The sequence below is a fragment of the Taudactylus pleione genome, unplaced genomic scaffold (assembly GCF_031769625.1).
Source record: "Taudactylus pleione unplaced genomic scaffold, aTauple2 ptg001661l, whole genome shotgun sequence".
NCBI lineage: Eukaryota > Metazoa > Chordata > Amphibia > Anura > Myobatrachidae > Taudactylus > Taudactylus pleione.
This window is the reverse complement of record NW_028286058.1, coordinates 2,684,220-2,707,830: the sequence shown is the minus strand read 5'-3', so window position 1 is coordinate 2,707,830 and position 23,611 is coordinate 2,684,220. Positions and strand designations below refer to the sequence as shown.

General features: G+C 45.1%; 1 protein-coding gene across 1 annotated transcript in view; it reads right to left on the bottom strand.

Annotated features, from left to right (window-relative positions):
- Positions 1-1,431: 1,431 nt before the first annotated feature.
- The window catches only part of CUNH14orf132 (chromosome unknown C14orf132 homolog), an 80,033-nt gene continuing 57,853 nt past the window's right edge, over positions 1,432-23,611 (bottom strand). Inside the window, exon 2 of the mRNA XM_088464363.1 lies at positions 1,432-4,530. Coding sequence (XP_088320489.1) covers positions 4,306-4,530 — 225 coding nt within the window. The 3' untranslated portion in view covers positions 1,432-4,305. The remainder of the gene's footprint in view (positions 4,531-23,611) is intronic.

Below are 23,611 nucleotides of genomic sequence, written 5' to 3'. Positions count from 1 at the left end.
TACAGTAGCCATCGTCATCATAAGTCTGGAAACTTGCACCTGATCTATGAGATACTCAAAGAAAAGTCTCCTGAAAGGAGTATCTTAAAATCTGGCACATACCTAAGGGGCTGACCTATGTGTAAACGCCCCTACTGTACTGCAATTATACATGTAGACGTCACCGATCAGTCTCCACCAATTGCAAGAAGATGCAAGTATAACATATGGGCTTAGGTTGTGCGTATAAGTTCTGTGACACAAACCTCACACAAATCACATTTTTAATCAGTGCGAATGGACTTACACCCAGCTCTAAATCAAGTCCTGTGTGTGCAAAATAAACATACCCAAAAACGTTGTGTCTAACTGATTTTAATTAAACGTGTCGGCGTAAGTCTCTCTAATTTTGGTCATTTACTCACTGTGGTAGTTTGACATGCTGTTCAGGAAACCACTACCCTACACCGACGAGCCATAAACAGGCTGAAACAGTATTGGGCTGATGCGGAATTGAGCGCAAGTCAGTTTGGCGTTTGTTTTCAGCCTTGCGCCTGCTCTGCAAATGAGAGTACACAATACGAGAGCAGGGTAGTACAACTTAGTCGTACCTCCATTTGGAGCTGAATGGGTCTAACTGGTGGTTACTTGGCACATGCACGCAGACTAAGGGGTATATAAGATGTTGCCCATAGCAACCAATCAGATTCTAGCTATTATCTTCTATAAGGTGCTAGATAAATGTTAAATAGAATCTGATTGGGTGCTATGGGCAACATCTCCACTTCTAAAAAGCAGCACTTTAGTAAATATACCCCTTAAGTTTAGTGAGGGAGCGCTGAGGGCGTGTCAATGAAACTGCATACAATACAGAGATCTTGCGCCAAGGATAGTCGCTGATAATGAAGATGGCTATAAATCTAAGAGTTCGGGTAGAAGCATATAGGATGCATAAATGCACGCAGCCTAATATAAAGTATAGGGGAATGTCTGCGTTTTTCTCAGTGCACCCAATGCAGATGTAAGTACGACCGACTTGCTTTCAATTCTGTTACAGAATAAGGCCCTCATTCAGAGCCGTACGCTCTGAGCAGAGCGCACGCTCTGAATGAGGGCCGTCCTCCATAATTCTGGAGCGTCCTCCTGGACGCTCGTATAGCTGTGGGTCACCACCCACAGCCTATACGAGCGTGCAGGTTGATGGCCGCGATGGTCTTGACCATCGCAACCATCGCCACTGCGAGCCGGAGCCTGCGGTTGAGTTTTTCAGCCGCAAGGCCCGGAGTGATTTTGGCTCTATCAGAGCCAAAATCACTCCCACTGACATCACCGTCAGGAGGCACGCCCCCAGCACGCCCACCAAAGGGGGCGTGCTGTCAATCAACATCGACAGCACGCCCCCTTTGATCAGACACAACGAGCGAAGGAAAGTCCTTCGCTCGTCGCGTCTGGCGCATGCGCACGACGGAGCTCCCGCCGTCGTGCGCATGCGCAGTGCACAATATCGACCCACTTGCAAGCGGACAGCCGCTTGCGAGTGGGTCTGAATCAGGCCCTAAGTTTCCAAAGCTACTTATTTGCCAGATAATCAAAGCCCAGTGTGCAAATCTATGACAAACCTTTTTTTTTCAGCTTGTAAAATGGGAAATGGGAACCACAATGTAATAAATCCTTTACATTTTTTTTTTTATTAGAGTATATACATACGCACAAAAATACATTAAAAATTTTCATAGACAATAGACAGCACATGATAAAAGAAATCACATGACCTGGAAATATTATTAACCCCATAACTGCTTTAACATTCTTGTTATAGTGGAAAATGGAAATGTTGTATTTTTTTATGGAAGCAATGACCTATTGATCATTATGCGCTCACAGCGAACGCAATTACGGCATAAATACTGCGACAAGTAAGGTAGTGGTGACTGCCCCTCCACCACCATCTCCTAGTTATGGTTCATTTATCTGTCACTGTATGACCAGGCTTGTGGGCTTATCCTTAGAAATCCTACTGATGAGGGAACAGGTAGAAAAATGTTCAAATATCTATGAAATTCAATAATAAAAATAATTTCAATTGAAAATATTGTTCATCTTGAGTCAACCTTGTAGACTTTAAAAGTTTTGATTACATGTTAAAAAAAAGGAAATATCTCCTTTTAATATATATACACATTTCAATTAGACCTTTTTAAATCGCGATAAAGGACCCCCCTCGCATATTGGTTTGCAGATCGGTTCTTTGCCTTAACTCAACAGGATTAAAAAAAACAGCACAAATTTATATTTTTGCTATTGAGCATCTTATGATGATGTCAAATCCTCTATCAATCCATACCTCCCTATTTCATGCTATAGGAAAGGAACATGGAACCTGCCAGCAGTCTTATGGCTTATGTTTATTTGGCATTATTGGTCCCTGTGGTTTAGTTCTACTTTTTTTTTTTTTTTTAACAAAAACAGTTTTCTCCTTTCTACAACACCTGTGGTTAAATCCACCCGACCCACGTCCTGCGCAAAGTGAGAGCTGCTTAAGTTCCATTTGGATTAAGGATGGTTGATCCCTATATAGTACACACATAGGGGGAGATGTATCACACCTTCCAAACAGGACTAGTGGAGAAGTAACCATAGCAACCAATCAGCATCTACCAATCATTTTGATAGAACATACTTGATAGATGATAACTAGAAGCTGATTGGTTACTATGGTTACTTCTCCACTTGTCCTCCTGTATTTGATACATCCCCCTCGAAATGTATTTCCTGAACGTGTATAAGTGCAAATACTGTTTTGTGCCATCACGTGTCTAAGTGTGAAAAAATGCACCGGTCTACTTTACATGGGGAAGTACAAAATAAATGATAGCTATAGTATAGTTATATTATGGGCCAGATTGCTACTAATTTTGGATCTCTCTGTATTACAGTACAGTGTATGTGCTCATTCTGTGTGCTGGAATGGCTTTATTACACTTATTGAAGTACACCTAGAAATGCGCAATTGAAGTTGCAAAACGCGTCGCATTGAAAGTATAGGATGATGGCCAATTTTGACCATGTAAGAAGAGGTAGACAGGGTCTTGTTGAGGGGAGATAAATGTTGCGCCCTACTTGAAATTAGGGAATGCCCCTTATTTTGCTAAATGTAACCTTGTCGCTTTCTGCATGTGGTGGCTGGCACTAGTCGCCCACGATTCAGCCAGCTGCTCCCATGTGAGTGCATATCCACAAATGCAGCTAACATGTCCAGCAAATCATTTATTTTGTGCGGTAAAAAAAATTGCATTTGAACTATACTTCCTGCTTTATGAATCAATCTTAATGACTTGTAATATTTGATGGACACTTACATAAATATGGCAGCAGACAGTGAGCAATTTCTGAATTAGTTTGTGAGTAAATAGATATTCTACTAGATGTTAATTCAAGAACACCACTTCAAATATTGTCTTTTTCAGGAATGTCTTCATCTTAGTTAAAAAATAAAAATGATAGATACAGTAATTCCATTATATAGCCTCAGTAATATTAGGCTTGTATACAATATACCCACAACATGTATTAAAAATAAGAAAGGTATTTTGCTTCAAAATTCCCTTAAAGTTATTTATTTAAATTACTAAAACTGACCATCTCTGACATTCTGTGTAAATGTATTTTTCATACAAATATCAAAACGACCAGAAAAAAAAGAGCTAACACTGTTATACAGAGCCCTTGGTAAAAGATACATATCTGTTAAGATAAGAATAAACGAGTTTGGTTTAATTCAGGGATTGCGTTGTGCTGTTCCATTCGCCCTTTGTTTACTAGGTCATATTTCTGAGAGCCAGATAATTAGCTAATTAGACCATGACACATGTTTTGATTTGTGTTCCCTATAGTTGTACAGCTGGAGACCCAGTTAAATTAATATTCCTTAGAGAATACCAAATAAGAAATTAGAACTTTTGTCAAAAAAAAAAAAATGTTTGTTTTTGAAAGTATTGTTGCTCTGTAAACACTGATAAAAGCTGTGGTAGTACAGTATTTTATGAAGCAACATCAATTATCCACTCACATGAATCTAGTTTAGCAGAGGAGGCTTCCATTTCCGAAAGCGGTATATCGGTGCGGACCCTTAGGCTATTGAACCAGGGTAACCCCAGAGCACTTTAGCCTGTTCACTTCCCACAATGAAATATCATTCCTTTTGTTAAATGTTTTATGGACTTTTCATTTTAGGCCTGACAGGGCTTAAATAATAAACAACGTCTGTACATCAATAAAAAATACTGTTTGTGCCTCCAAGCGCCATTGTCTGAAGTCTCAGCCTTCTTAGAATGTGAATGCGTAGACCACTCCAACGACCACAATATTTCCAATGGTGGCGATGATGGCAATCCATAATAATATGGCGTCATTCGAGGAATGTGCTGGTTCTTCTGGTGGGCTTTGGGCGTAGGAGGCGGCATGTACGTTGGCTGAGGAGTTGAATAAGGAATATTCCGTCCCAAATTCATCGTTGGGTGAATCCATGAAGGCCCCACCCATGACAGGGAGCTGTAGATTGAAATGAACATAAAGTATAACACTTGGTTCTTAAGTGACCTCATTTTACATGTTTAAAATAGGGATGTGCAGGCTCGGATTAGTTCGGATTTTCCTGCCAAATTCAGATATTTTTTTTTTCCCGCCAAAAATCAGGTCTGAGAAAGAGGCAAAACGTTATCTTTCATGGACAAACATCATCTTTCATGATGATGTTTGTCCATGAAAGATGATGTTTTGCCTCTTTCTGAGATCCGATTTTTGGCGGGAAAAAAAAAAATCGGAATATGGCGGGAAAATACGAACCAATCTGAGCCTGCACAACCCTAGTTTAAAATCATCCACAAATACATTGACGTTGTCATATTTAAACAGGCTGCACATTTAAAAAAACAAAACAAAAACTATGTAAAACCTGACTGCAGGCAAACCTAACAAAACATGGTGCTTGTTCATTCTCCCATTAGTTATGTTCAGTGCTGCAGTTGCTAAGAAAACCGCCAGCTCATGTTAGGGCCTGAACTTGGTGTCACACCCAATAATAATGCCCGGACTGAGGAACCCATTTACCTATGAACCTTAATACGAACGCCATATTTAGTTAGCGATACTAATGAATATGGCACTGGTATTAAACATTACTTAACCCTCCGGCAAGGTCCAACGATGTCCCCCTCCTTGGCGGCATCTTCCACTATATAGCTGGCCAGTCTATTGCTGGTAGTCCATCGCTGCCAGTGACAGGCCGCTGTGTCATGCACTTTATCCCACAGAGACACAGAAAAGCTTGGAAGGCATCACTGATGCTGGAAAGACTATTGCTGGGCCCCTGTTGCCAGCAATGGGGCCCGTAAGAGATGTCCTTTGTGGTGTGGGGACTTCCCAGGTTAATTACAGGGGGAGGATACTATTGGATCCCGCTTGGAAAAGTCAGCGATAAGAAGCCCATAGGCTCCTATTAGGCATCACCATCTATAGATGTCATCCGGGCCGTATCTAGGGTAGTGCGACCAGTGACATGGCACAGGGCACCGCAGGGCAGGGGGCACTGTTTGGGCCTGTCTATTTTCCTGTTTATTATCATTCTCACTCTTCTTTTATCCCCAGCATCTCCTGTCCTCCCCTCTCTCTACCCTGGCCCTTCCCCATGAGGCTATGGCCCTTTTCAGGTGCACTATCTTATGTCCCTATTTAAAAAATGTGGGGGGGCGTCAATACACAGGCCACCAAAAAATCTAGTTACGGGTCTGGATGGCGTTGCTTATCGGGACCAAGCTCAGGAAAGCTTTGCTTTCCGGTGATTGTGGTCAAACCTCAGAAAAGTGAATTTTCGGTGGTTTGAGTGCATTTTTCAGTACAGTGCATCCTGCCCTGTATATCTTAACTTCAGGTAATTTTTAATCTATGGGCAAAATGGATATTTATACTTTCTAAAATAAAAATGAAACAGTTCTGTGCTTAAATTGTTTCACAATGAGTACCAGAGATATTACTGACAGACTCCGGTGGCTTATTAAGTAAGGCGTAGCGCCAGAATCAAATCAATAGTGACAAAAATTGATACAGTAATGCCAAGCTCATCTAAGATCAATGTTTATTGTTACATGGCCCGGAGGATGTAAGAAATGAAGAAATCCAGCTTCTACGCATGTTTATACCACTCTCCACCTTTACCATGGGCCCACAAACAGTTAGGGCTTGATTCAGAGATTAACACAATGGCGATTGCGCAAGCAGATCAAGCAATTGTTTACCATTGTGCATGTATATATTCCGCACTGAGTGTGCGCTGCGTTCACATTGCGTTTACGGACGTACTTTGGAATACATTCCACAATGATTGACAGGTTGTCAGCGTAATGGGGGTGGTGATGGGGTTGTGGCAGAAAAGCGCAGGCGTGCCTGTTCGTTTAAACGCCGTTACATGGACGTGCATAAATTAGCCACTGCGAGTGCACAGGCAGCATGAGAGCCCTCTGCGTGAGAGGAGAGTTCAGAGTCTGCAGCTGGTCCGACCTGCCCCAAGGGCAAGATGGCCGCCGATGTGTGTCGATGGTACCAATATTTCCGCAGGTATGCATTGTTACACGCAGGTAAGAAGGCAGCAGTTGGCGTATTTATGCTCGGGTAGTCTTTGCAGAAATTAGCATATTTTTGCAGCTGCATTGCTTATGAAAATGCAGCTGCGATCGCCTTAGTTCCATCTCTGAATCAAGCCCTTAGTTCAGTAGTGGAGCCCATATGGGGGGAAGGTTATAACGTGCCTCTCCCTAGGCCACCCAGTATCTCATCAAGACCAGAACCTCTATGTTTATAATTTATTTCCTCTTTTAGGGGCTAATTCACACAATTCTGTCTAAATCCACTAGCCCATGAAATTTGCAACATACGCTGATTTCAATGGCTTCAAAGGTGCTCCACGCCTAACGGCATTTTAAATTCCTAGCACAGTAGACAAAATAATATCTATAATGGGAAGTAAAATGCAACAAAACCACATGTAAAAATATCAATATGGTGTTGGTGCATTTTTAATGCATTAATATATATGCATACAAAAATATCCAAGAATAATTGCATAAATGGAGTTAATATGCATGTAAAACTAGTGCATAAAGTGATACTACTGGGAGAATTAACTGCAAAATGCACAGAAATAAATGTGTGTTTTATGGTGCGTACACACGGTCAGATTTCTTGGTCGATTTGAAACGATAAGGATATTGTTTGATCGTTTAAATCAACTTTTTTTTGCCCCCTCAAATGTCCAAACGATGCGTGGGCACGGATGCTCGATATTAATATCGACCATCGCCCGTGCATGCAGGCCAACCTTGTCCATATTGACCAGGGTAGCCTGGTTACTATAGCGACCCTCGATTGTTGATCGAGGGTCTTTTTAGTAGTTGGGGGAATGGAGCATGTGCTGGATGTTCGCTAACGATCATCCAGCACATGCTGGTCGATCAGACAATGATATCTGATCATTGTCTGATCTGACCATGTGTATGCACAGGGCTGTAACTAGGGTGGTGCGACCAGTGCCATGGCACAGGGCACCGCAGGGGGCACTGTTTGGGCCTGTCAATTTTCTGTTTATTATCATTCTCACTTGTAGCTTCCTCTTCTGTTATCCCCAGAATCTCCTGGCCTCCCCTATCTCTTCCCTGGCCCTTCCCCATGAAACCAATGCCCTTTTTCCAGTGCGTGTGTTATGTCCCTAGTTGAAAAATAGGGGGAGGGGGCATGCCAATGCTTTCTCTGGCACAGGGCACCAAAAAGTCTAGTTACGGCTCTGTGTATGCACCATTAGGTTACTATCCTCATGTGCTTAATAAAACGTTATTGTGTTTGTTGAGCGAACAGAATACAATGTATCTCTGCTTCTAATGCAGAACCTCGCACCCCAGGCCGTGAAGAATCTCACTGCTAGATATTATTAAAATTACACAGCTCTGCTAACACCCTTCAACCTTCTACAGCACTCAGAAATCATGGGAAAATGACAGATAATGCCATGACCTAAATCTCTTTCTTCTTAGGTTATGTATTTCCATAATTCCTTAGAAAAAAACAGAAAGAAAATTAAGCAGCATTTTGTTTAAGGGCACGTGACAATCTGATAATGGGGCATGTAACAATATTTGTGACAAACAGATGTATTAAAGTTAAAACATTCACTCCACATAGAGTACTGTATTCCCAGGCACAGTTCATGAGAGATGACGGCTTACTAGCCAGGTACAGGGGCAGCAAAATATCTTCTCGGCGTGAGGTGTGACCTTCAAAGTAAAAGACCTGTCTGGCTCCCTCCTGTCAGCCACCACCTACAGTAGGGAGCAGCCAGTCTCATCCCCCAACAGGCCAGCAAATGAGAAGCGAGAGGTAGAGAAGCACCACCCTTATACTTCGCCAGTGTCTTAATTCAGCCCATGTTCTGCCTATAGAATATAGCAGGGGATACACAGAATGAAGTAGTTCATCTCTAATACAGCCCGTAAATAAATGTTTTTATTTGTGATATGTAGAATTTATTTTATTAATTTAATAAAAAAAAAATGATATTGAAAGAAAGTAAGGACAAACACTACACTCAGTAAAAGTTGAAACAAAGAAAATCTAGGCACAATAGAATGTCAACTTCTCCACTATGTGTACAGATACACCTAAAGCAGCCACCCACAAAATAGCTCTAACCAACTATTAATGTAAGCAGTACAGAATAAGTGAACTCAGGCCCTCATTCAGACCCACTCGCGAGCGGCTGTCCGCTCGCAAGTAGGTCGCTGGTCTGCACTGCGCATGCGCACGACGGAGGGAGCTCTGTCGTGCGCATGCGCGAGACGCGACGAGCGAAGGACTTTCCTTCGCTCGTAGCGTCTCATCAAAGGGGGCGTGCTGTCGATGTTGACTGACAGCACGCCCCCTTTGGTGGGAGTGCTGGGGGCGTGCCTGCCAGACGGAGGCGTTCCCAAGGGAACGCCTACCGTCAGAAGCCGGCCCCACTGACATCACTAGTGATGTCAGTGGGAGTGATTTTGGCTCTGATAGAGCCAAAATCACTCCTGGCCTTGCGGTTGAAAAACTCAACCGCAGGCTTTTGCTCGCAGTTTCGATGGTCAAGACCATCGCGACCATCATCCTGCACGCTCGTATGTGCTGTGGGTGGTGACCCACAGCTATACGAGCGTCCAGGAGGATGCTCCATATTAATGGAGGTGGGCCCTGATTCAGAGCGAGCGCTCTGTTCAGAGCATCCAGCTCTGAATCAGGGCCTCAATTTCAATCACTTAAGGGTTCACTTAGTAAAATCATAAATCATATAGGTATCAGAAAAGCTTATTATGTGAATTTTATTCAAATGCTACGGTGGCTTAGTAATGTAAGCAGTACAGAATAAGTGAACTCAGGCCCTCATTCAGACCCACTCGCGAGCGGCTGTCCGCTCGCAAGTAGGTCGCTGGTCTGCACTGCGCATGCGCACGACGGAGGGAGCTCTGTCGTGCGCATGCGCGAGACGCGACGAGCGAAGGACTTTCCTTCGCTCGTAGCGTCTCATCAAAGGGGGCGTGCTGTCGATGTTGACTGACAGCACGCCCCCTTTGGTGGGAGTGCTGGGGGCGTGCCTGCCAGACGGAGGCGTTCCCAAGGGAACGCCTACCGTCAGAAGCCGGCCCCACTGACATCACTAGTGATGTCAGTGGGAGTGATTTTGGCTCTGATAGAGCCAAAATCACTCCTGGCCTTGCGGTTGAAAAACTCAACCGCAGGCTTTTGCTCGCAGTTTCGATGGTCAAGACCATCGCGACCATCATCCTGCACGCTCGTATGTGCTGTGGGTGGTGACCCACAGCTATACGAGCGTCCAGGAGGATGCTCCATATTAATGGAGGTGGGCCCTGATTCAGAGCGAGCGCTCTGTTCAGAGCATCCAGCTCTGAATCAGGGCCTCAATTTCAATCACTTAAGGGTTCACTTAGTAAAATCATAAATCATATAGGTATCAGAAAAGCTTATTATGTGAATTTTATTCAAATGCTACGGTGGCTTAGTAAGTAAGACGTGGTGCCAGCATCCGATCAATAGTATATAAAAAGGACATTTCTATTTCAATAAAGATCAATGATACAAATGAAGGCCGTTGTTATTTGACAGACTTTGGGTCTGATTCATTACGGATCATAACTGCAACAGTGTACGCAGATCGGCCGATGGTGCATACTGAACATTCGTATGCACCGCAGTGTTTTGGGGGTGGTGATGGGGGAGTGGTCGGAGTAACGCAGGCGTGCCTGTCCTGTTGAACACCGTTGCATGGGCGTACATAAATCAGTCACTGCAACGGCATACGCAGCTTGTGTACTCAGGGCCTGATTCAGAGCCACTCGTAAGCGGCTGCTCGTTCGCTCCGAGCGATGTTTGCCCAACTGCCCATGCGTACGGATCGTTATACGCATGCGCGAACCAGTCAGTGCGGTCGAAATTCATGTGCTCGCAAAATAGTGAATGCCTGATAATTTGAGTGACAGGAGGAGGCGTATGTGGGGGGTAACAGGGGAAGGTGCTTGAAAACGGGGAGTGGAGATCCGAACGCAGGTGTGCTTAAAGGTCAAAACGGGCGTTTTATGGGTGTGCATAATTAATACAGCAGCGTCAGTGACCACGTCATTGGGTTATTTTATAGCCAGAACTGCTCGCAAAATTGTGGTAGGAAAAACCAACCCCAAGAATAGCGAGCAGTTCATACCCTGGTCGATGTACTCGATTAATCTAATAAATAGCGGACATGACGTAGGATGCGAGCGGCCAGGGGGCGTAGTTTCCCAAAAAACGACCACAAGTTTTGTTCGCTCGTTCAGACCTAGAGGCGTGAACAGACCGCAAATAGCGAACGGTTCATTTGAATAGCCACCCCTATTTTCTGGACGAGCGAGCGCTAATTGCGTCCGGCTCTGAATCAGGCCCTCACTGCGTGCGACGAGGTTAGCATTTTCTGAATAAGGTCTGACCTGATGTAATTGTGCGTGAGGGGCCTATGTTACTCGATGTACAGTATATGCAGGATTGCAAGGTATTACGGATGTGAGATAGCGGCAGTGGGCGCCTCTATGCTGGCTGTGCCACGGCATTGTGATAGCATTCAGTAGCATATTTTGGCAGCGGGTCTGCATGTGTAATCGCAGCTGTGATAACAATAGAGATCTGTAGTGATTCAGGCCCTTTGTCAGATTTACCATATCTGCACACATTATGTACTAACATACACTGACTTTAGATTATAAATGATCCTTATTGGACTCCAAGGTGCTTCTTGCTTTAATACATTTTAAAGTCGTAGCACTGTATTCAAGATTATAAAATGCTTTCTGAACTATTTTTAGTACACTAATGTGCATTCATTTGATGATGGGAGGAATCTATGAAATGCAATGATAATAAAATGTAAAAACAAATATATCAATGTACTGTAGTAATAGCGCATTTGTAATGCACTAAGAATAAGCCTACTTCATATAAATGACAAAAAATGCATCATATAGAGTTGAAGCAGCACATTGGAAACGTTTTAGAAAAGCAGGAACCACATGCACATCTGAATGCATTGTATTACATCCAGTCTACACATAATCTGAATGAGGCCCTAAAGTGCACGCTAATGCATGCGCGGCTACAAATGTTTGCGGTATGGCAGCGGGGATTATATACAAATGAAAGTTTCAGCCTTCCCCTTGTGTGTACAAAAGAGTGTCAAGCTCTAAGGCGCCCAGTTTCAATGCTCGCGGTCAGTGCATACTTTCCTGCCCTCCCAATTCGTCCGGGACCCCTGACGCGACTCTCACCAAATCACATAATCTCGGCATTGTGTAGCGGGGACAGGACCAAAATAACGCGATCGCATGGCCATGCCCCCGCTCCGCCCACAAATGCCAGTCACGCCCCCCTGATTTGCCGATCTGGCTGCCCCCTCCCCGGAAATGGCGGCTAGAAAGTCGGCAACCCTGGGTCAGTGCAACTTCACCGGCGGTTGTAAACACTCCATCGGCGCACCATCACTTGCACCATCAACACCTGCCCCAGTCTATGGCCAACGCAGTGTCTCCTTCTGGAAATCCTCTAGACATAACCTCTGTGGCTGTGGATCTGTGTATGGGAATGCAGCCACGGTCACTGACACTTCCAGGACACACCCATATCATGCCCATGTGACAGATTTTTTTCAGCGTTTACTTCAGGCCACCTCCCAGTAACCACCAAGCAACGCCCATGGCTGTCTGTCGTCAGCTCAGATGGGAGGGATCCTATACGCAACAGCGACCTCTGCATACACTCTGGTACGCATGCGCCATAGGGGTTTCCAGGAATTATTGTGGGTGCGTAGTAGCAAATAATCACCCATCTACGCAAACATCGGGACTGCGTCCGCCTCTGAAGGTTTCTTTTTGGTCTGCTAACATCTCATTGAATTTTATGTGATTTTATTGTTGTTTTTATTTGGAGGCAAATCCCCTGACACATAGGTTTTATAGGTCTGATATCGGTAATTAATGTTACATTTCTATGGGCCTAATTCAGAGATGGACGCAGATTACGCAGGTTGGGTATGAAATCCCGGCTGTCGGGATGACACTGGTCAGAATACCGACAGCCAGTGTTTCCTAACTCCTACCCTAACCCTCCCTCCCCGGTGCCAAACCCTAACCTCCCCCCCTAGTGCCTAAGTATAACCTCCCCCTCCCCGCACCCTAAACCTAACATCCCCTCCCCGGTACCTAAACCTAACCCCCCCTAATGCCTGAGCCTAACCTCCCCCTCCCCACACCCTAAACCTAACACCCCCTCCCTGGTACGTAAACCTAACCTCCCTCCCTAGTGCCTAAGCCTAACCTCCCCACACCCTAAACCTAACACCCCCTCCCCAGTGTCTAAACCTAACCTCCCCCTCCCGCACCCTAATCCTAACCCTCCCCCTAGTGTTAAACCTAACCCTGTACCCTAACCCTAACCTCCCCTAACACCCCGATACTACTTGCCTTCGGGATGCCGGCAGTCTGAATACTGTTGCCAGGATCCCGACCTGTCGGGATTTCTGCATCAGTATTCAGACCGTCGGCATCCCGCACCATGCCAACTACATCCCGATCACGCAGTCGCTGTGTCTGGATGCGAATGCCGCAGGAGGCGTCTTGTGTAAGTCCTGTTGGCTTTTGTGATTTGCTGCTTCAGCCAAATACTCAGCATCGGATCATCTGACCGAACATCTGTCTTCTAAATAACCTTCAGGCTAAACAGGATGGCCGGGGTTTTGAAGCAGCTGAAGTCACCCAGAAAATGGGGCTGACATGCCTCCCGTTTACTGGGAAGCTGCCTGAAGCCACCCCCCAAACAGCTGCAGCCTGTCAATCAGGTGGCGGGATCCAGTAGCGGAGATCTGCACATGTGCAGTACCAGCGCATGCTGATGTAAAACTGGGTGAAAACCTGGGACTTTTTTTTTAGTATATAAGCGAAAGGAGAAAAACAAAAGGTGGAATTAAAGACTAAAGACAGAAAGAGGGAGTCTTGTTGAGGCAGACAATGTAATAACTGATCATCTTAATAATTATATTTGTTCAGTATTCACTACTGAGAGAGAGGGAAAGGGGCCACAGGTAAGTTATAGGTGTAATCAGAAAAATTAGGTAGGAACAAGCACATTTACAGAGGAGATGATCCTAACAGAACTCTCAAAACTGAAAGTGGATGAATCAATGGGGCCAGATGGAATACATCCAAGGATACTAAAAGAGCTTAAATGGGTGCTGGTAACACCATTAACAGAATTATTCAACCAGTCACTAGCTACTGGAGTAATTCCAGAGCACTGGAAAAGAGCAAGCGTTGTCCCACTGCACAAAAGTGGAAGCAAGGAAGAGGCCAGTGACGACCGACCAGTGACGACCGACCAGTGACGACCGACCAGTGAGCCTTACATCAGCAGTAGGGAAATTTATGGAAACACTCTTAATAGAAAGAGTCGTAGATTATCTCAAATCCAGCAATTTGCAGGACCCCAAACAGCATGGATTTACTGGGGGGAGATCATGTTAAACAAATCTTATTGTCTTTCTCGACTGGATGACTAAGGAAATAGATAAAGGGGGGGCCATAGATATAGCTTATCTAGACTTTAGTAAGGCTTTTGACACTGTTCCACATCGCAGACTGTTAAATAAACTGGAAAACACGGGGTTGGATACAAAGATAGTTGAATGGATAAGATCATGGCTGCAGGATAGGAAACAGAGAGTTGTAGTAAACGGAGAGCAGTCTCATTAGGGAAATGTTACCAGTGGAGAACCTCAGGGATCTGTACTTGGACCAGTGCTTTTTAATATCTTTATTTGTGACATTGCAAATGGTATTGAAGGGAAACTATGCCTTTTTGCAGATGACACAAAGGTATGCAACAGGGTAGACACACCAGGAGGGGTAAAACAAATGAGTGATGATCTAGGTAGACTAGAGGGATGGGCAAGAACGTGGCAACTACAGTTTAATGCCAAAAAATGCAAAATCATGCACTTGGGTCTCAGAAATCCAAAGGCTAAATATAGTATTAATGGCACTATACTGGAAAGTACTGAAGAGGAAAGGGATCTAGGAGTCACTATTTCAGTTGACTTAAGGGCAACCAAACAGTGTAACAAAGCAATGAGGAAGGCAAGTCAGATGCTTAGTACATAGGGAGAGGAATCAGTAGCAGAAAGAAAGAAGTGATAATACCACTGTATAGGTCATTGGTACGTCCTCATCTCTATACTGTGTTCAGTTCTGGAGGCCATATTTCCAGAAGGATATTAGTACATTAGAGACTGTACAAAGAAGGGCAGCTAAAATGGTGCAAGGTCTACACCACAAAACGTACCAGGAAAGACTAGTTTGGAGCAGAGAAGGGAAAGGGGGGACAAGATAGAAACAATCAAATATATAAAGTGTTTTACCAAGGTAAAGGAAGGAGACATTCTTCAAAGAAAGAGAAGTATTAGAACAAGAGGACATGTTCTGACACTGGAGGGTGATAGGTTCAGGGGAAATTTGAGGAAAAATTAACTTACAGAAAGGGTAGTGGACAAGTGGAATATCCTCCCATCAGAGACAGTAGCGCAATTTAAACATGCATGGGATAGGCATAAGGATATAGGCCCTCATTCAGAGCCGCTCGTTAGCGGCAGTACGCTCGTTCCGAGCGATGTTTGGACATCTGCGCATGCGTACGCTTTTTAGTACGCATGCGCGAACCAGTCAGTGCGGCCGAAAATCGTTTGTACGCTATATAGCGAGTGCCTGCTATTTTGAGTGACAGAATGAGGCGTATGTGGGTGGTAACAGGGGAAGGTGCTTGAAAATGGGGAGTGGAGATCCGAACGCAGGCGTGCTTAAAGGTCAAAACGGGCGTTTTATGGGTGTGCATATTTAAAACAGCAGCGTCATTGACCACGTCACTGGGTTATTTTAGAGCCAGAACTGCTCGCAAATTTGTGGTAGCAAACACCAACCACAAGAATAGCGAGCAGTTCATACGCTGGTCGATGTACTCGATTAATCTAATAAATAGCGGACATGACGTAGGATGCGAGCGGCCAGGGGGCGTTTTTAACAAATAAACGAGCGTATGTTTTGCTCGTTCGTTCAGACTTAGAGGTGTGAACAGACTGCAATGTGCGTACGGATCATTTGAATAGCCACCCCTTGTTTTTAAACGAACGACCGCAAATAGCGAACGGCTCTGAATGAGGGCCATAGTTCAGAAGAAGTAAGGATCTATAAGGGTTTAGGTAACAATATGTTTAAAAATCGAGCAGACTACATGGGCCAAGTGGTTCTTATCTGCCGTCAAATTCTATGTTTCTATGCGCAGGTCTGCAAACATCGTAATTGTATGTAAAGCATCGAATTTGCTTACAAAGCTTTATGCGGTTTAAATATGTTTTACCGCAGTGCGCTTTCAAAACAGAATTTAACGTCTGTCCTATATGAAAATGCTCAGTGTCTTTCAATGGAAAGAATATAATGCAGGTAAATGATTCGCATTTAAACGTTTGCGCCATGATATTAGATGAGAACCATGTTGCTGTCGGCACCAATCTAGGGTCCATTAGAGACTTTGTGGCTGAGGCAGAGATAACCGCGCTCTTTTGGGCTCAGCTTAACTTGTGTTTCTTTCAGCAGAGCAAAGCTGCGAAACTGAGCGCACTCATTCAGAGACCTCCGCCTTTTCCACCACATCTGTACCTTATTCCCAAGAGGAAAAACTGTGGGTCTCATTCAGCAGGACTGTATATTCCATTGAGGAATGAGGGCCTCATTCAGCAGTGCACGCTAGTGCACTCCTGAACGCAGATTCCCGATGTTCCGGAATCTGCGCAGGCGCCAGTCCCGTTCTGCACATAACTGGAAGCAGACTGTCAGTGATTGACATTCTTCTGCCGTTTGTGGGCGGGGAGGGGGCTTCGATGCCCTCCGTTCCCCGAAATGGAGGCATGTCGTCGCCGTTGGGGGAGAGGGAAGAGGCCAGCATCTCAGTTGGCTGACGGAGATTTCTGGGGTTCTTCACCTCAACTGCGGCGGCCGGCTGCGTGACCCCATGGGTCACCTTAGCCGGCCGGTGTCCCGCAAAGTATCGGATACGTAATGCAGCAGGAGGTGTGATGTCTCCTGTGCATTACCATATCAGCACAGATGGAATTGCAAAGCTGCTTTTGCAATTCCGTCTGAAGCTGAATCAGGCCCTGTGTTGTAAGCGGTCACTCTAACACAGACATGCCTCTGTGTGGGGCAGATGTACTAAGCTCTGGAAAGTGATAAAATGGAGAGTGATAAATGACCAGCCAATCAGCTCCTGTTATGTTACAGGCTGTGTTTGAAAAATGACAGGAGCTGATTGGTTGGTCGTTTATCACTCGCCAATGTATCACTTTCCAATGCTTAATACGTCGGCCTCTGTCTCTGATTCGGACGCTCACGCCCCCGGGGCAGTGGCGTGAGGAATCTCACTGCTAGATACAATAACCATTTCAATTTCATGGCTCTGCTGCTAATACCAAACTACGGGGAAATGGCAGATAAAGCCATGACCTACTGCACTTTCTTCTTAAGAAATTTATTTCCATAAGTCCTTAGATAAAAATAAAAGAAACGCTGCAGAATTTTGGTGGGGGACAGACACGCGACCATCTGATAATGGGACATCTAGCAATATTTGTGACAAACGGGAATGTTACACAATTCACTCGGCACAGAATACTGTATTCCCAGGCCCAGTTCATGTGAGGTAATGGCTTAATAGCCAGGGACAGCGGCAGCACAAAATAAAATATTGCCATGGGGTGGATCATGTACCTGCATAGGCTGCCTGGTTCACTCCTCTCACCCACCAGCGGGAGAGCAGCCAATCTCGCCTCCAACAGGCCAGCAAAAGAGAGGTGAAATGCAGAGAAGCACCACCCTTATGCTTCACCAGGGTCCTAACCCCTGCCATGTTCTACCTACAGACTATGGCCCTCATTCAGAGCCGTTCGCTAATTGCGGTCTGTTCACGCCTCTAAGTCTGAACGAGCGAGCAAAACTTGCGGTTGTAATTTTGAAAAATACGCCCCCTTGCCACTCGCACCATACGTCATGTCCGCTATTTATTAGATTAATCGAGTACATCGAACAGCGTATGAACTGCTCGCTATTCTTGTGGCTGGTTTTTTCAACCGCTATTTTGCGAGCAGTTCTGAGTAAAAAAAAAACAAGTGAAATGGTCAATGACGCTGCTGTATTAATTATGCACTCCCTTAAAACACCCGTTTTGACCTTTAAGCACGCCTGTGTTCTGAATTCCACACCCCCGTTTTCAAGCACCTTCCCCTGTTACCACCCACATACGCCTCCTTCTGTCACTCAAAATACCAGGCATTCGCTATATAGCGAACAAACGATTTTCGGCCGCACTGACTGGTTCGTGCATGCATATTAAAATCCGTACGCATGCGCAGATGTGCGAACATCGGTCAGAACGAACGAGCGGCCGCTTACGAGCGGCTCTGAATCAGGGTCTATGCCAGGGGTCACACGGAAGTAGGTTACCTTTAAATCAGCCCATTTGTGTCATATGTAAAAAATATTTTAAGCTAAAAAAAAAATAATACCATAAGTAATAACTGACCCTGTATCCATGCTGCAATCTACAAGGGTCCCCACGGGTTTAAAACCTGTGTTAATTAGGTACGTGGGGAACCTGCAGCCTTTAGAGAAACTTTTTTGTTACTGAAATCTCTCTCTGTCTGAATCACATTTGGGTAAATATTAACCATATTATCCCCATTCATTTTCCTCTCCATATATCCATTATCCTCCGCACACAGCTCATTCTTGCACAGCGCAGGTCCCTCCTCAGCCTGAGACTGAGCTCATAAATCATTCCCATAAATAGTGCGTGATAATAACTGCAGGCTCTCTTACATCCCCCGTAATTACCTGGACCTAGTTACAGCGTAACTGGAGCACCGTAGCCGTAATCTCACATACTGATCCGGCTCTATAATAATACCAGCACATAATGAGGATGTGCACTGATATTGCCTGGGAATGTGAAGGGTTGGATAAATGTATCGTGTAGATTACTCTTTAGTTTAAGGCAAATTTTTGCAAACTCAGGACCTGATTCAGCAAGGAGCGCAATTGCCAAGCTGCACGCAGGCTATAGATATGATGTATGCACGCAGGCTATAGGTATATGATGTATGCACGCAGGCTATAGATATGATGTATACACACAGGCTATAGGTATATGATGTATGCACGCAGGCTATAGATATGATGTATACACGCAGGCTATAGGTATATGATGTATGCACGCAGGCTATAGATATGATGTATACACACAGGCTATAGGTATATGATGTATGCACGCAGGCTATAGATATGATGTATACACGCAGGCTATAGATATGATGTATGCACGCAGGCTATAAATATATGATGTATACACACAGGCTATAGATATATGATGTATGTACGCAGGCTATAAATATATGATGTTTACAAGCAGGCTATAGATATGATGTAGTGCACACAGGCTATAGATATGATGTATGCACGCAGGCTATAAATATATGATGTATGCACGCAGGCTATAGATATATGATGTATACACGCAGGCTATAGATATATGATGTATGCACGCAGGCTATAGATATATGATGTATACAAGCAAGCTATAGATATGATGTAGTGCACACAGGGTAAAGATATGATGTATGCACGCAGGCTATAAATATATGATGTATACACACAGGCTATAGGTATATGATGTATGCACGCAGGCTATAGATATGATGTATACACGCAGGCTATAGGTATATGATGTATGCACGCAGGCTATAGATATGATGTATACACACAGGCTATAGGTATATGATGTATGCACGCAGGCTATAGATATGATGTATGCACGCAGGCTATAAATATATGATGTATACACGCAGGCTATAGATATATGATGTATGTACGCAGGCTATAAATATATGATGTTTACAAGCAGGCTATAGATATGATGTAGTGCACACAGGCTATAGATATGATGTATGCACGCAGGCTATAAATATATGATGTATACACGCAGGCTATAGATATATGATGTATGCACGCAGGCTATAGATATATGATGTATACACGCAGGCTATAGATATATGATGTATGCACGCAGGCTATAGATATATGATGTATACAAGCAAGCTATAGATATGATGTAGTGCACACAGGGTAAAGATATGATGTAGTGCACACAGGGTATAGATATGATGTAGTGCACACAGGGTATAGATATGATGTAGTGCATGCAGGCAGCTTTGTAATTGCGATCCTTGCAGATATGGTATCACGCCTCCTGCTGCATCACTTATCCAAGCTGCGTTGTCCAACGCAGCATCGGATACTCTGCGGGGACATCGGCCGGCTAAGGTGACCCATGTGTCTCGCAGCCGGCCGCCGCAGATGAAGAGGCCAGGAAATCTCCGTCAGCCGACGGAGATCCTGCTCTCTTCCCTCGCTCCCAAAAGCAGCAACACGCCTCCGCTTCGGGAAATGGAGCCTATCGCCGCCCCCTTTCCCGCCCACATACGGCAGCAGACTGTCAGTCTGCGTGCTAGATTGCAGACCAGTTCTGCACATGCGCAGAATGTGTCAGAGGTCTGCGCAGATTCCCGATCATCGGGGACTCTGCATTCAGCAGTGCACTAGCATAAACTGCTGAATCAGGGCCTCAATCCTCAATGTTTATACAGTCCATATTTAAAGGCTGTCCATGCTTAAGCACAAGGTTACATGAAAGAAAACTTCTGAAGCTTGGATATTCTTAAAACAAGGACTGAACCAGAGGTGGACACAAGTAAGAGATCAGACACAAGCTTCCGATGTTATACCTATGCGCATGCATCCAAGGCTAACTGTGCATGCATCCCGATGGTTGCCGTCATCGGATGCAGATTGGAACTGCATGGAGATCCATGCAGTTTCCCATAAGCATTCCTGGGCAGTGACAGGTTTGTGGATTTAGCCGGCGGGCATATCGGGGGCTTGCTGATGTCGGGTACTGCGTCAGGAGATGCAGCTCTGCTGACACAGGAAGCCAAATACCGTTGGGTTGCTTAGTAGCCTGATGATGTGACCGATGTCATGCGCCTTTGTGCGCACAATGGTAGATTAAATCAGGCCCAAAGGGGGAGATGTATCATCCGGGAGAGAGATAAAGTGGAGAAGTTGCCCATACCAACCAATCAGCTTCTTTCATTTTACAGGCTGTGCTAGATAAATGACATTTAGAAGCTGATTGGTTACTATGAACAGGGGTTAAAGTGGCCCGGAACGGGGCAGAACTGCGCTCTGTCACTTCTATTTGGAGACGGAACCAGTTTTGCCTCCTCCGGCCCACCTCAGCCAGGCGTAGCAGGGAGGCTAGATTTGCTGGGTGCCCGGCTCCTTCCCCGCTGCACCAGTGGCAGCCGGAGACTGGAGCTCATTCTCCCCCCACGGGCACATGACGTCTCTCCCATAGTTCAGAGGAGCAGGGCTTAAGGTAAGTATAAGTTTTGGGTTTTTTTGTGTGTGTGTGCGTGGCACTATTACAGGGGGCTTTACTGCAGTGGGCACTAATACAGGGGGCATTTTTTGCCGGTGGCATTACTGCAGGCGGCACTATTACATGGGGCATTACTGCAAGGAATACTATTACAGATGGCATTACTGAAGGGGGCACTATTACAGGGGGCACTATTACAGGGAGCATTATGGCAGGGGGCACTATTACAGGGGGCATTACTTCTACAGGGGGCATTACTATGAGGGGCATTACTACAGAGGGATGGGGCATTACTTCTAAAGGGGGAATTACTTCTAAATGGGGCATTACTATTTGGGGCATTACTGCAGGGGACATTACCATTGTGGGCACTACTACAGGGGGCATTACTGCAGTGGACATTTCTATTGGGGGCATTACTACAGGGGGCATTACTTCTACAAGGGGCATTACTTCTACAGGATGCATTACTATTGGGGAAATTAACACAGGGGGCATTGAATAGGGGGCACTGCATAAGGGGCACCACTACTGTGGGCTCTGCATAAAGGGCACTACCACTGTGGGCACTGCATAACTGGCACCACTACTGGGGCCACTGCATAAGGAGCACTACTGTTGTGGGCATTATGCATAAAGGGCACTACCACTGTGGGCACTGCTTAAGGGGCACCACTACTGGGGGCACTGCATAAGGGGTACCACTCCTGGGGGCATTGCATAAGGGGCACTACTGCTTTGGGCATTATGCATAAGGTGCACTACCACTGTGGGCACTGCAGAAGGGGCACCATATAAGGGGCACTTCTACTGTGGGCATTATGTGTACGGGGCAGGGGCATGTCTATAATGGGTGAAGGGTGTACAGGGCACACAGGCCCCGCACCGCACACCCTGCACCCATAGTATTACTTGCCTCTCCGGAGTCCCACATCGGTGCGAGGGTCTGGCGCTGTAAAAATGACTGGTAAATGGCCGCCGCGCCCATTTTCCCATCATTTGCGCATGCGTAGTACAGGGGAAATGGCCACCGTGGCCATTTTCCCGGTGCAGCCATTTCCCCGGTGACCAGCGCATACTCTATAGACTCTGGGCTCACTCTGGTACCCAAAGTCTATAACTCCGGCGCTGGCCGCGCACAGCTCAGTGCGCTGCCAGCCATCGGGCAGAGAGGAGGGGGCCCATGTTGGAGACTGCACATGGGCTCCCTCCTCTCTAGAAGCGCCCCTTGTAAGGGGCACTACTGTTGTGGGCATTGTATATGGGGCACTACTACTATGAGCAGTATGTGTATTAGGGGCACTACTACTGTTGGCATTGCTTATAAGGGGCACTGCTATGTGTCATAGCATGAATAAGGAACACTACTACTGTATGTGGTGTAATGTGAATCAGTGGCACTATGTGCGGTGTAATGTAAATAAGATTATGCTACTGTGTGGCGTAATTTGTGTGACCACGACCATTTCTTTTAAGACCACGCCCCTTTTTCGGCGCACGTCTATGGTGCACGCTGTCCCTTTGGTAATGAAGCTCCAAGGTGTGTGTATGTGTGTGGGGGTGGTGAGTTCCTTCTCTAGGACCACTTTATACACTGGCTATGAGCAACTTTCTAATTTATCTCTCTACAAGATTTTAGATATCTCCCCCCGTGTCTTTATTTTTATGACCTGTATTATATCTGACTGATTAAGGCTTCCTAGGACCTCGCATTATAGACTAAGCGACTGTAATTGATTGAATCTCTAAAATCTAATTTTCGGGTGATATACCTCTAGTAATGGCCAGAAACACTGGCTAACGTGCGGCCATAGTAACAGCCACTCCTGATAGGATAAGCTGGTCTTCCTGTACTGTAAGCTGAGGAGCTGCAGGAAACAGACACAAAGATGATTTCATTTCTTCCTGCGATACCTAATGTAACTACGTTGCTGTAAGCCAATTCTAACTCTCTTTCTGCCCAGCAACACTTCATTTCTATTGCCAGTACTGTAAAGTTGCAGTATTTCATTTGTGCCACATAGATGACCCGATAGCTGGGATTAATACGCTGAGAGACCTAGAGCCTTACGATCTTTATATGATAAATATAAATGTCCTCATTTTCCTTCCATAGACCACGTTCAGTAATCATTTTGTATCTGGAGAATATCAGATAACAGAATATGGTTTAGAACGCGAGTCTGTGTTGGTGTAAAACGTTCTGAATTATGTATAAAGGCTCAGTAGATCTTTTCACATTACATTAGATCAGCGATGGGAACGCTCAGATTTTTTAGCGAGGGGTAGTAACTTGAATTTAATTTAATAAAACAGATGGCTGGTTCTGCATTTGAAGCCAAATTGAACATTCTCATAGGTTATAACGTAAAATGGCTCTTTCCTATCCTCTGCAGCTCTGACTTCAGACCGTAAGCGCTGGATCGCTTCTCTTGTTAGGTGCTTTGCTTGTAATAAACCTTCGGCCTCAGAAATGAGACTCGTCACCAAA